This window comes from Nicotiana tabacum, chromosome 22 (genome assembly GCF_000715075.1).
Source record: "Nicotiana tabacum cultivar K326 chromosome 22, ASM71507v2, whole genome shotgun sequence".
Lineage (NCBI taxonomy): Eukaryota > Viridiplantae > Streptophyta > Magnoliopsida > Solanales > Solanaceae > Nicotiana > Nicotiana tabacum.
The window spans coordinates 8,228,144-8,240,418 of NC_134101.1; the positions used below are offsets into that span (position 1 = coordinate 8,228,144).

Below are 12,275 nucleotides of genomic sequence, written 5' to 3' on the forward strand. Positions count from 1 at the left end.
TTATATGTGCTTGGCTAGTTTTGATAAGTCTATGACTAATGGCTAGAGTTTGGTAAGTTTAGACTTATTTGGGACATTTGTGTACTTTTTTTTAAAAGTACTTTTGGCGAGAAATAATTTGTGTTTGACTAACTTAAAAAGCATAATTAGTGTTTGACCAATCTTTTAAAAAGTACTTCTAAATATATTTTTATCAAAAGTCCTTTTCAAAAAAATAGAAACTATTTTTTTTTTGATTCACCAAAACTGCTCCTGCTTCTACCCAACAACACTTTTATTTTTCGGCCAACACTTCTACTTTGTAAAAAGCATTTTTTTTTGATTTTTTTTGGAATTTTGACTTGAAGAAGCTTGGCCCTATGTTTTCCTCCTCATCAACCAGGAATCCACTCCCAAACTCCAACAAAAGAAAATTAAGGCTAGTGATTTTTGTTTTCGCAGATTAATTGTCATATTTATTTTTATTTTTATTTTTCTAAAAAAAGAGAGGAAGAAGAAGAGGGAAAAAGAAAATTAAATTTGAAACACCATCTCTAATTCAGTTAACAGGTAGTAGTGCGAGTAACATTTCAAATTTCTATCGTCAGCCAAAAATCTCTCAAATTAGGTCAGTGCCGGCGCCAATCGGCATCTCTTCCGGCGGCGTTTCTAACCAACTGACACTCCGATCTAAACATCTACAGCACAACAGTGAAGCATGAGCGGTGCGCGATTATGCGCATTGCTTGGGGAATTGGGTTACGAAGGTCACGAATCACTTGATCCTGATAGTTTCGAGTGGCCTTTCCAATACGACGACGCTAGACCAGTCCTGGACTGGCTTTGCTCTAGCCTTCGCCCTTCTAATGTCCTTTCCCCATCCGAAGTTACACAGTAAGTCACTCTTTCATTTTTTTCCTATCAGTTTATCTTCCTACATTCTACAAAATTGCTTTGGTTTGTGTGTATAATTTCATCTATGCGTCCAAAATTGAGATAAAAATGTAATTTAGATCTCAACTTATTTGTGGATCGGAAGCTGTACTAAGTATCAAGCTAGTATTTAAATTTGTTGTTTGCTACATCTGATTATTGTGTTTTTTTCTTCTAATTTTCAAAGTTACCAAGCAATGTCACTTTAGCTACATGATTGCTTTGGTTGTGTGTATAGTTTTGTGTAAGGGTGAAAATTGAACGTCCTAAGAGATAGTGGAAGTGGAAATTTACACTTCTATATTAGATCGGAAGCTGTACTAAGTACCTATTTTATTGTTAAATTTATTGTTTATTCATCAGTTTAATGTGTTCTCTAATTTGTAAAGTTAGTAAGTAGTGTCATTTTAGCGCCTTGTATGTACTCTTTTACATAATTGATTTAGTTGTGTCATGTATATATTGTTTTATCTGATTTTTGAAGGAAATTTAGAATTCTATTTATTAGGATACTGGATACTGACTACCAATCTTGTAATTGAATTTGTTGTTTATTTATAATTCATTATGTTTTTGGTTCAATGTTACTAAGCAATTTCATTTCGAAGTCTTATATATCCTTAATGGGCATGATAACATAATTGTGATTACTTTACTTTCGGTTTTATCCTGAATGAATAGGAGGATATTTGCAAGACTTTGTGTGGTGGACTTTCCTTCTTTCCTTTTAAAAAAGTATATTTTGGCTTGCACATTGGCAATAGAAGCTTTAGAATATATTGATTAGATGTAATTGTCGAGTTTATAGTTTCAAGGAGAATACATAGTGATAATCATGAGTTTTCTACTGAAAGTATTTTCAACTTTCATTATCTCGTGAACTTGCTTAGGATTGAGGCGTAATAGTAGTAATAGCTGTATTATCTCTTGAACTTTCCTCTAGGTATGTATTTTGTTCACGAATTGGTGTATGCGTTTATTAGTTACTAATATCTTTTTAATTCAAATCTCACGATCATGATCACTATAGGCCTATGTTAGTTTTTCACTTATTTTTCCCTTTCTTGATAAAAAGTAGTCATATAAAAAAGAGGAAAGAAGTATATACTGGTCGATATGACTCTATCCTCATTCTCAATCAATCAGAATCGGAAGTGTTTCAGTTGCTTGAAATGACATCTCTTGACAACACATTACTTACAGAATTCATCTTGTTGTTACAATTTTAGACTGTCTAGTCTATTCTTCTAGGCAATTTTGTTTTCTTGTGTTCATCGGAATTCTCTAGTTCAATAGATGGGACACGTTATTGATCCTTACAAATATTTCCTCTCTGTAAACTAGGTACGAGCAGCTTTTACAGGAAGAGAAGCTGTTGGAGGTACGGTTTCATGCCTTTTCACATCCTCAACTTACCCCCCCAAATCACAAAAAAATGTGGGCAACACTATCATTTCATATTAAAATAAAATTTTGTTCAGTCTGGTTGAAACTCAAGAATTTGGTGGTATAGTTAAACGTTACTTAGTGCCTCCTATGGTATATCTGACAGATGCTGATGTATATTAGTTAGGGGGTTTGGACTATGCGTATCCTTATCTCAGTTGTTAGAAAGCACATCCCTATTTGTCAAGTTTTTTCAAAGTTCACTTCGGGTGCCTTTTAGAAGAGGAAAAAGTTTCCGGAGGTTCACAATTGCAAGATGAGTATCGTAATATCTATAAACTGCATAGTGAGTTTATGGTAAATGATTTACGACTGATAATTACTTGTCATCTGTCAACCTTTAGATTCTTTTCGTCTCATTGTATCTTTTCACTCTGTTTGTTTGGGGGAGGGGGGGCATTGTGGATTTTCAAAAGGGGATATGTAACAAGGAGTTTTCATTTAATAGAAGTTGAAGATTTTTCTATCATTTCTTCCTTTATTCATTCTTGCCACTATGTGTACATAAACACCGTTATTTGTGCCATGACTTCTCAGGGAGAAGATCTAGACTTTGCTTATGACAGCATTTCAGCCTTCTCAACAAGGAGAGAAAACCAAGAGGCAGTTTTCGGAAGTGAAGAAGGATTGAAGGATATACGGTGGTGGCTATTGTCTCTTAGATCTGTTGTTCTTTATTGCTAAACATTTACTATTCTACCCTCGAAGTTTGAGTGCGTGTATACATGCTCAAATTACATTTTTGACTTAATATTAGTTTCTGAACTAGTCACATCACATTGTGGTGTGCCTCAACTTTATCACTGTTCCAGCATTTTATTTACTCCTGATGCAAAAGAAAATTAGTCAAACAGTTATTTATGAGTTCACTCCTCAGATATTAAGTTGTGTTTCTGGAGATATTATGGAATGCACGATGCACCAGTCCCCCCCCCCCCCACCCCCCGCGGATCTGATCAATCTTCACTTCTGGATAATCTTTATTCCACAATTAGAAACTGCACCTGAAGAGACAGCTTAGATACCGGAGAGTTGATAAAAGCAGTTTAGTGTGCACAAGATATTATATCTTCCTAAGTTTTTTTGGTAAATAGTAAAATGTAAAATAGTTTAGGATTTTGTTTTCTTAGGAATAATTCTGCTTATGCCTCATCTTTGCTCCTTTCTTAAATTGAATTGGTTTCAGCATATACGTTTGCTCTGTTTTTCTCTAATATTGATGGTTTGCTTGATCTTCAGAGATGCAACTTTAGCATTAAAAGCAGAAGAATTGGAGTTGCAGAAACAGCTGAGACGATTGCAGTCTCAATATGATATGCTCACGGGCCAGGCTTCTGCATTGATTCAGGGAAGAAGGGCTCGAGTTGCAGCAACTTCTATTCTCAATGGACAGCAGGCTACCACAGATGATAGCCTTTCAGCAAGGAATCTAGAGGTATGGCAGTTAAATGCAAGTTATTTTATCTTATTTGCATAGTTGACATGCAGTCTATACAAACAATATCATCTCCTATTATGGCTGCACATGTAAGGTTGCTATTGATGGTAAAATCTGTTGATGCGAGGATATTTTAAAGACAGTATGGCCTGGCAATTAAGTAGGCAGGTTCACAGTAAACTCTTACTTTGCTTTACCTGCAACTCAACCAGACAAAGCTCAAATGCTATTTTGATGGCTGACAACTTGAGAAGAGGATGAGAAAAATAGTAATTCTTGGCTTGTTTAAGTGGCAGATTGAAGATGTTAATCTGACAACTGATAATTTCACTGGAAAATGTACATATAATGATATTATGTTATAATTTTATATGGTTCCTAAAATGCTTCACTGTACACAGATGAATGCAGTTCTTGGAAGGATGGCTTCTACTGCGCAGGAGTTGGCACACTATCATTCAGGGGGTGGTACTTCAATTTTTTTCATATGACTGTTCAGAAAATTTCTCTTTGATTAAAGGGTTTGTGTGCTATATATTTTAATTAAAAGATTTCCTAATGCTTTGGTTTTGAATGTCACTCTCCTGTAGATCTTTTGTAGGTTCTACTGCTTAAAATGTAAGGACAACTTAGATTCTCCGAAAAAGATGGGATTATATTTTTATAAGAAGAGTGTTACTGGTTATTGCTTTGCTTTTAATGATGTGTTTGTGCACATATCTTATGTATACTCTATAAATATGCTGCGTATCTTAATCAGACTAGCGGTAAAGGTCTATCACTTAGCTCACTTGGATGTCAAGGTTCCAACTTGATTAAGATTAGCAGGTCAAATGAGAACTTGAGTTGAGCAAATTCTGCTTCCCTTTCCGTGTTATATTCTATGAACTATGATTCATCTTCGCCTAGAAGGTAATTGTTGGAGTGCCCCAAGCCCTTAAAGATTCTTATAGAGTTCCTTACACAATCCACGTGGAACAATTAGTTACTTAACTTCTTAACATAATTAAAATGAGGGAGTTAAGAATCTAATTTGAATTCTTTAGCTAGTTTTTACTATTGTGACTATTCTTTGATATTACAAATTCTTTTTTTATTGTAGAAGATGGAATATACCTTTCTTACTCGGACTTCCATGCATATCTGCTGGTGGACGCATTTTGTGTGAAAGAGTTAAATCAGTGGTTTACCAAGCATCTAGATACAGTACGTTTGGAATTTTATTTTCTTGGTTCTTTCCATTGTGAGCATTTTTATCTTCTTGACCCTGATACACCATGGTATCATAATATATTACAAGATGTTTAGCAAAGTGTTTCTAGCTCCAAAGTAAATAATGTCTCACATATTTGGGAACTCATCAAATCTTAGATATTGAATTGAACTTGGATTATGTCAGAGCAACATACAGGGTAAAGCTTGCAAACAATTTTGACTTAATGCATAACTGTGAACTGATTTTGCTTAGTGTCTCCCTGTTGCTTCTTACCTGTTGTTGATCCATGAATTCTTTTAGGTCTGACTTCCATAATGCCAAGAAGTTTGTAAAATATTCACCTTTAATGTATCATTTCCTTCCTTGGAACTTCTCTTATTTTTAAGATAGAATTCATAAAATGAGCCAATACATGGTCTTATTTTGAGTTCTATCTTTTATGTTGAGTTTATTCTCTCAGCTCTACAAATATGGGAAGGCTTACTTTGGGACTTGTGTTTCTTGCTGTATAGTACTTAATATGCAATCTTAACTTTAGATGTTGAACTTTATAGTATATGCAGTACCGTCAATAAATTGAGCTTAGGATGACCAGCCTGTACCTTTCCTGCCAACTTTGAGAATGTCCCTTTGCCTGGCCAAAGCCCTGAACTGTCCCTTATAATCCGCTCTTTCCAGATTCTCTAGGATCTCAATGACTCAAATGTTTGTGCTTTTATGGTACAAATTTGATTTTAGGGTCTGGCTGATTGTTAGCTGAGAATGTCAGGTTGAGTTTTTACCTAAAAGCCATATCGAATGGTTTATGTTGAGTCTTCAGCTTTGTGCACACGTAGTGGTTATCCCATTTGGTGGGTTGGCCTTAGATGGCCAGGCCCGTGTCATCCAGCCAACCATTACAATGTTCGTTAGCATAGCTGAAAACCTTGGCCTTTCCCATTTAATCTGCTCTTTCCAGATCTATTTTATAGGGTTTCAGTGACTTGACGTTGCTATTATTGGTTCATTGCGGTTTAGGGTCCTTACAGATTAGTTGCAGAGGAGGGAAAGTCAAAATGTTCATGGGTTAGCCTCAATGACATATCAAACGTTTTACTACGAGGTATTTACATTCGTATACCTCCTTTCACAATAGTTTTTTCTGCAAGTCAAGCATATGTTTGTGTTTGGATTTGCTCGTGTACTTACTAATAGAGAGGCTTCTTGTCCTAAGAATTCGGAGAAGCTTTGCTATTCTGTGTGGTTGTTAGGTTGATTTTGAAATATGTTTCATTGTGACATGGCAGATCTGGAAAAGTCACACCACCAGCGTGTTTCTGAACTGCAACGCCTTCGCTCCATGTATGCACCATTTCTTTTGGTTTAGTTTAAGTGAAGTATGTTTTAGACTAGAAGTGTAAAGATGTCTTTCATGACTGATATATATAGGAGTTCTCTTTCTGTTTAAATGTTTCTCAACTTTTTATATTACCTCTTTCCAATTGAATGTTTTGGCTTTATTGGGATGTATCCTAATATTATGTGACATTCCTGAAACAGGATGCTTAGCCATCTATATTAATTGTCATATAACGTCAGAAATTGAAGAGATTTTACTTTGGTGGTTCCTATAGTATGCAAATATAGAAAAGTAGTATGGGTTCGTTTGGTACGCGGGATAAGGTGGGATACGTTACGGTTTAAATTTATACCATGTTTGATTGAGGATAAATTTATACCATCAACCAAACACCAGACTTAATACTGGATGTCCCACCTTATCCCATCAAACTTGGGATTATTTTATCCCACCTCCCAGGTGGGATAAAATGGTCCAGATCCCGGGATTATTATCCCGGGATAACTTAGTCCGCTTACCAAACGACCCCTATCAGTTTTAACTACTTGAAAGTACTTCCCTGTATTCCAACCATGATTGCCATGAATCATCTCTGAGGCCTTCAAGAAAAAGATTGTTAACCCCACTTCATGGTTGCCTTTTTTGTGACAGATTTGGCCCAAGTGAGAGGCAATGGATAGAAGCTCAAGTTGAGAATGCTAAGCAACAAGCTATTCTTACTGCGCTTAAGGGTCAAGTGACATCAGATGAGGCTCACATTCATCTGGACCTTCATTCTCTTCGGTTGATGTCATCTTCACTCTTCTGCTTATAGAACTGATATTCTTTCTTGTTGTTTGTGTTCATGGTGTATTGCTCAAATTTGGATTATTTCACTATGCTCTTAGTGACATATGGCCGTTCGATTTGGCTATGAAGCATTTTGTATATTTTACTCTTAGGGGTAGCAGTGTAACATCACATCTTAGTTATTTCAATTGCGTGTTGCATTCTGAAAGCTTGATTCTTACCAAAGGAGTTTATTATATTTGCTTAACAGTTACTAAGGCTTGTGATAATGTCAAGACTATTTAAGGAAAATTTCGTGTTTCAGTTCTGCAAAAGGATGGATGACCTTCTGTTTTTCTGCACACTCCCTTCCCCCCCCCCCCCCAAAAAAAAAAAAAGAAGCAAAAATAAAGATATTTTATACAACTTGAAGCTGGAAACTAATGTGTACTTAGAGGGTTAGGAATTGCTTGCACAATCCCGAATAATTTTTTGACTTCTGTTCTGTCATTGCATGGCATTTTGTTTTTCTATACGTTAACTATCACATTCGCGTGGAAGAATACTAGCTTCTACCCGCAGGAGAGAGAGTGGGAGACCTCTTGCAGTATTTATCATAGTTGCATTACAATTTCCCTATTGGTCGCAATTTCAAACTTCCCAGGATGAAGCCATTGTATATGAAAATAATCATGATAATTCAACGAACCAAAGAAAATCATAATAACGAGGAATAGGTTAACAGAAAGAACTGCAATGTTGAAAATATGTATTGAAAGCTAGCTCCTTTTCATTTTGTGACATCCCCAAATAGTTTTATTTATCTACAACCTGTTGGCAAACTTTGTAGTTGTTGGTCTATCTATCTTTATTCAATGATACTCTGCCTTCTAGTAAACATTGTATTTCTGAAAATGGATGTCCTAATTTCCCTTTCACTGAATGTTATATCCTTGCTTGCGGGCTACTTTATCATCAAATTCTTTATCTCTGTGCAGGAGAAAACATGCTGAACTAGTTGGAGAAATTTCAATTTTATATCGCAAAGAAGAGAAGTTATTATCAGAGGTTTGTCTAGCACCAATAGATTATCTTGTCTGGTCATAGTCCAGCTATTTATTACATAATTTATATAGTCATGAAACAAGAGAAGTTGTCAGATAGCATTACCAGATTGTTGATTAGATGATGCGTCAATATCAGTTCAAGTGATTGATACATGATGAACAAACATATTCTAAATTTCATTACAACCTCTTTAAGAATCCCCTGATGTCTTTAGCTTTTGATGTTATAGTTGGGCATATTATCTACTGCAATTCTTCTTTCAGACTATACCTGATCTTTGTTGGGAGCTGGCTCAGCTGCAAGACACATACATCTTGGAAGGTAATAATATTGTTGTCTGACATTGTGATCTTAAATTTTTGTAGCATATATTTTTCTGATGGATGATATTTTTCCTGGAATATGTAGGGGATTATGATCTAAAGGTCATGCGCCAAGAATTCTACATTAATCGGCAAAAAGCGGTATGTGTAAGACAAAGTGATGTGTTTCCTATACCGTTATTTTCTTTATTTCTTCAATTAACAACCATCATAAGGAGCAAATATTAATGGCTCGCTTTTGCTAATTTGTCATGCAGCATTTTCTAATATCATTTTGTTCCGGGTTCCAATTGTTAGTTACCTCTGGGTATCTAATTTAGTATATTGATGCTTAGAAATTCTTGTAGTTCTTACCTAATTATGGTTTCTTTGCAGTTCATAAATCATTTAATTAATCATGTTGCAAGGCATCAATTTCTGAAAGTAGCATGTCAGTTGGAAAAGAAGACCATGCTTGGGGCATTTTCATTGCTTAAAGTTATTGAGTCTGAGCTGCACGGATACCTGTCAGCAACAAAAGGCAGAGTGGTATGTATATGTGTAGAATGAGTCATGTCACAAGACTTGAATTAAACTTGAAGAACCTTCACAAGTTTGATTTTGTTCTTCGCTTCTCCCATATTTTAAGCGTTATTCAACTTTCAATACTTAACGTCCCTAGCCATTCAAACGACTTTTGACTTTCATAATTATTCTTTGGTTCTTTTAAATTGAAGGATAAAAGGGATGAAGCTGGAACATCGAATATAAAATTCTCTTTAGTCTTTACAAAAAGAATGGCATGTTCACGTGGAACTTAAAATCTGAATTTTGTGGAAGCACATAAAATTTAGCTGAATAGAATTGAGTGGATACAACAGATTCATATAGATGACTCCAATTAATTTGAGATAGAGGGTAGAAACTAGAATTGGGAGGTGGTGTTACCGGTTGATGCATGTTTAAGAGGGCAATGTAGGAGGCCGATTGAAATATGGACACAAGATGGTTATACCTTTGATTCCTCGTAAAAGAAAATTTTCGTTTTTATTTGGACATAGGAGTACCGTTTTCATGTTTGATTTCTTTAGTTGTCCACTCATGCAACTCTTTTGTTTTAGGGTCGGTGCATGGCACTGATTCAAACTGCTTCTGATGTTCAAGAACAAGGGGCAGTGGATGATCGTGATACATTTCTTCATGGCATCAGAGACCTTCTAAGTTTATATTCAAGTAACGGATCTGGACTTGGAAATATTACTTAACCTTTTTTAGTTGTTCATACTAATTGAATTTTTCAGATATTCAAGCTGGTCCATCAACATATGTATCGGCACCTGGCATTGTTCAACATATATCAATCCTTCGTTCTGATCTCATGTCTTTACAATATGACCTTGAACACAACCTTCCTCAGGATAGAGATACATGTATAAACAAACTGTAAGTTCTCAATTCTGTCGAATTATACCAATCTGTATAACTCCTCCTGTTATTTTGACAATATTGATCGTGTTGGGGACAGCTTTGAAACATTAGAATTATATTTAGTGCAAAATATGCTCTTACATGGCCCAATATTGCACTGGCAACATATTGGTTATCCGCTTTATTCTAGTTTTTATTGCTTTTTATCCTAAGCCAACACCAAATTATCAACCATATGTAATCCTGATGAATCAGTGCTGACGGAAAAATAAATCCGTCAAATACTAGTTTTGTCTGCCTATCAATCTGCTTCTAGCTCATTATAATTGTATAAGGTATTTGCGGAACACATGCTTGCAAATCGTCAAGCTATGTAGCGTCTCTTTCTGATTTTCTGACCAGTTGTCAGACATGTCTTTATTTACAAGTGATGACTTGCTGGAGTTACAAGGACCTGTAACTAGGATCTAGCTTACATATTTGAGTTTCCTAGGATGCTGGTTGTGAATGTCTGGAAAGATCCCTGAGGTTGTGTTTGGTGATTGTATGGAAGATGGGAGTTTTGGACCAATAGTGTTTAAGAAGTCTGTTGAAATCTGTTGGGTTGGTTATCTACTGGAATCTCTTAAGAAATTGCCATAAGGTCACCATGAAGCAAGGGTGGCCAAGAATCATTCCATTTTGCATAAACCATATCTCTTTCACCTTCGTAGGGTTCAATTGATGCTTGAACCTACCAGCTCATGATCTATTTTTGTAGTTTGAGGTCTTTGTCTAATTGATATTTCAAAGAAGTTAATATGCTATCTGAACTCTATGAGTTTCCTTAGCTTTTACATTCTGCAAGGAGTTCTGCACCGTCATAATGACATTTCAGTGATGTAATTGATATTAATGGTGATTTGAATATATAAACATGTCATGGTGTCAAAACATCTTATACCCTTACGTCATATATTAGGTGCACCCTTCTTCAAAGTTTGCAGCAGCTATTGTTTGCTTCATCAACAACTGCGCAACCAATTTTAACTCCTCAGGTAGATTTTTTCCCATTATGCCTTTGCTGTATGTAAATATGGTCCCCCCCCCCCCTGTTTGGTCAAAAGGCTTCGAGATTTAATTTTCTTCTGACTGCTTAATTAATCACTTCATCCAAAGTGGAGTTTTTGATTCTTCAACTTGGACTAATACATGGAGAACAATATATCATGCTATTGAAAAGAAATATGTTGCTCTCTGATATACCAATATACCACTATCTTTTGCTTCTTGAAAAGAAATATGTTCTTGATTGCATAGCTTACCTCACTTTTTAAAGTTATATGAATAGTCATATAAGATGGACCTCCACTATACCTCCTACTTTGCGACATGTTAGGTTTCTCTGAAATTAGACCTATAATATTTTTTGTGCATAATATCTGGATGGTTACTCGCTGAGCACATCGGTTCCTTTTTCTGTTCATCTCTGAAGATTTTTAAGCTCATATTTCTCGTTTATGTCCTTCCCTCTATAGACACTAATGAAGCAGCTAGCAACATTGGAAGACTACAATAAAAACCTTTCTCGCGCCATTGAAGATGTGACCAGTGAACATCTGAAGAAGAATGAGGTAAGCTTTTAGTTTGAGTCTTCTTATTTCTGTCTCTAAATAGACACCATTGCTAATTTCTGGTGCTGTTTTATTTATCAGATGGTTCCTGTATATTTGATATCGGTCAAGAAAAAGCACGTTATCACTCCTTTTTATGCTTTATATTTCTTGAAGACGGAAACTAATAGATGATATCCTCGTCATAAAACAGATTTACAGACATCAAAAAGCCGAGAAGACAATCGAGAGGCGAGTTTTTGTTGATTTCTTCTGCTACCCTGAGCGCTTAAGAAACAAGGTCATGGAATTTGCTGCAAGTGTTGGGGCTTTGCAATCGTCATAGTTGCTCTTCCTTGTATATTGTGCTTTGTACGTAGTCGGTTTCTTCATTTTTGATGTATTTGTGCATGTGTATGTAGCCCTGTTTCTTCTTTCCTGCTTTCAGTCCAACATTTTTCAGCATTGTGATGGGACTTTTAACCTCATGATTCATATGGTGCAACTACTAAATACGTAACCTGCACTAATTATCTTGTATGACTCCACAAGGAATATTACTATATTAAATTATCAGTAAACGTAGCTATGGAAGATAATAAAATATAAGGTCACATGCTAACCATTGTCCTTAGTCCTTGAAGTGAAATCCTTGTTCTCATGTTACATGGTGTAGACATTGTTATGGAATTCCCGTGGATGCGTTATCCACAGTTGTCAACAATTTTCTCAAACAAATCTTGGAAGCCATGTAGATGTAGTTAAC

At 35.6% G+C, this 12,275-nt stretch overlaps 1 protein-coding gene across 7 annotated transcripts; it reads left to right on the forward strand.

Annotated features, from left to right (window-relative positions):
- The first annotated feature begins 431 nt into the window (after window positions 1-431).
- On the forward strand, window positions 432-11,995 carry LOC107792589 (AUGMIN subunit 3-like). Of its 7 annotated transcripts, none has more exons than XM_016614813.2 (18): window positions 432-873; window positions 2,257-2,293; window positions 2,896-2,999; window positions 3,598-3,793; window positions 4,198-4,261; window positions 4,899-5,002; window positions 6,030-6,114; window positions 6,299-6,353; window positions 7,003-7,134; window positions 8,118-8,187; window positions 8,451-8,508; window positions 8,596-8,651; window positions 8,886-9,038; window positions 9,611-9,722; window positions 9,791-9,932; window positions 10,879-10,954; window positions 11,435-11,530; window positions 11,724-11,995. In XM_016614813.2, the coding sequence occupies exons 1-18, from the start codon at window positions 698-700 to the stop codon at window positions 11,853-11,855; spliced, it is 1,848 nt and encodes a 615-aa protein (XP_016470299.2). In that variant the 5' UTR covers window positions 432-697; the 3' UTR covers window positions 11,856-11,995. The 7 variants fall into 7 exon arrangements, with proteins under 7 accessions (XP_016470299.2, XP_075099912.1, XP_016470298.2 ...); XM_075243811.1 differs by having other exon boundaries at window positions 545-873; window positions 4,198-4,264; window positions 7,003-7,140; XM_016614812.2 differs by having other exon boundaries at window positions 545-873; window positions 4,198-4,264.
- Window positions 11,996-12,275: the final 280 nt, after the last annotated feature.

What these genes read in the sequence shown, in the direction of transcription:
- LOC107792589 (XM_075243811.1), top strand. Translation starts at nt 698, where the DNA reads ATGAGCGGTGCGCGATTATGCGCATTGCTTGGGGAATTGGGTTACGAA. An exon ending in TTACCAAGCATCTAGATACA is followed by an intron (nt 5,003 to 6,029) that starts GTACGTTTGGAA and finishes ATTGCGGTTTAG; the next exon opens with GGTCCTTACAGATTAGTTGC. An exon ending in ATCAAACGTTTTACTACGAG is followed by an intron (nt 6,115 to 6,298) that starts GTATTTACATTC and finishes GTGACATGGCAG; the next exon opens with ATCTGGAAAAGTCACACCAC.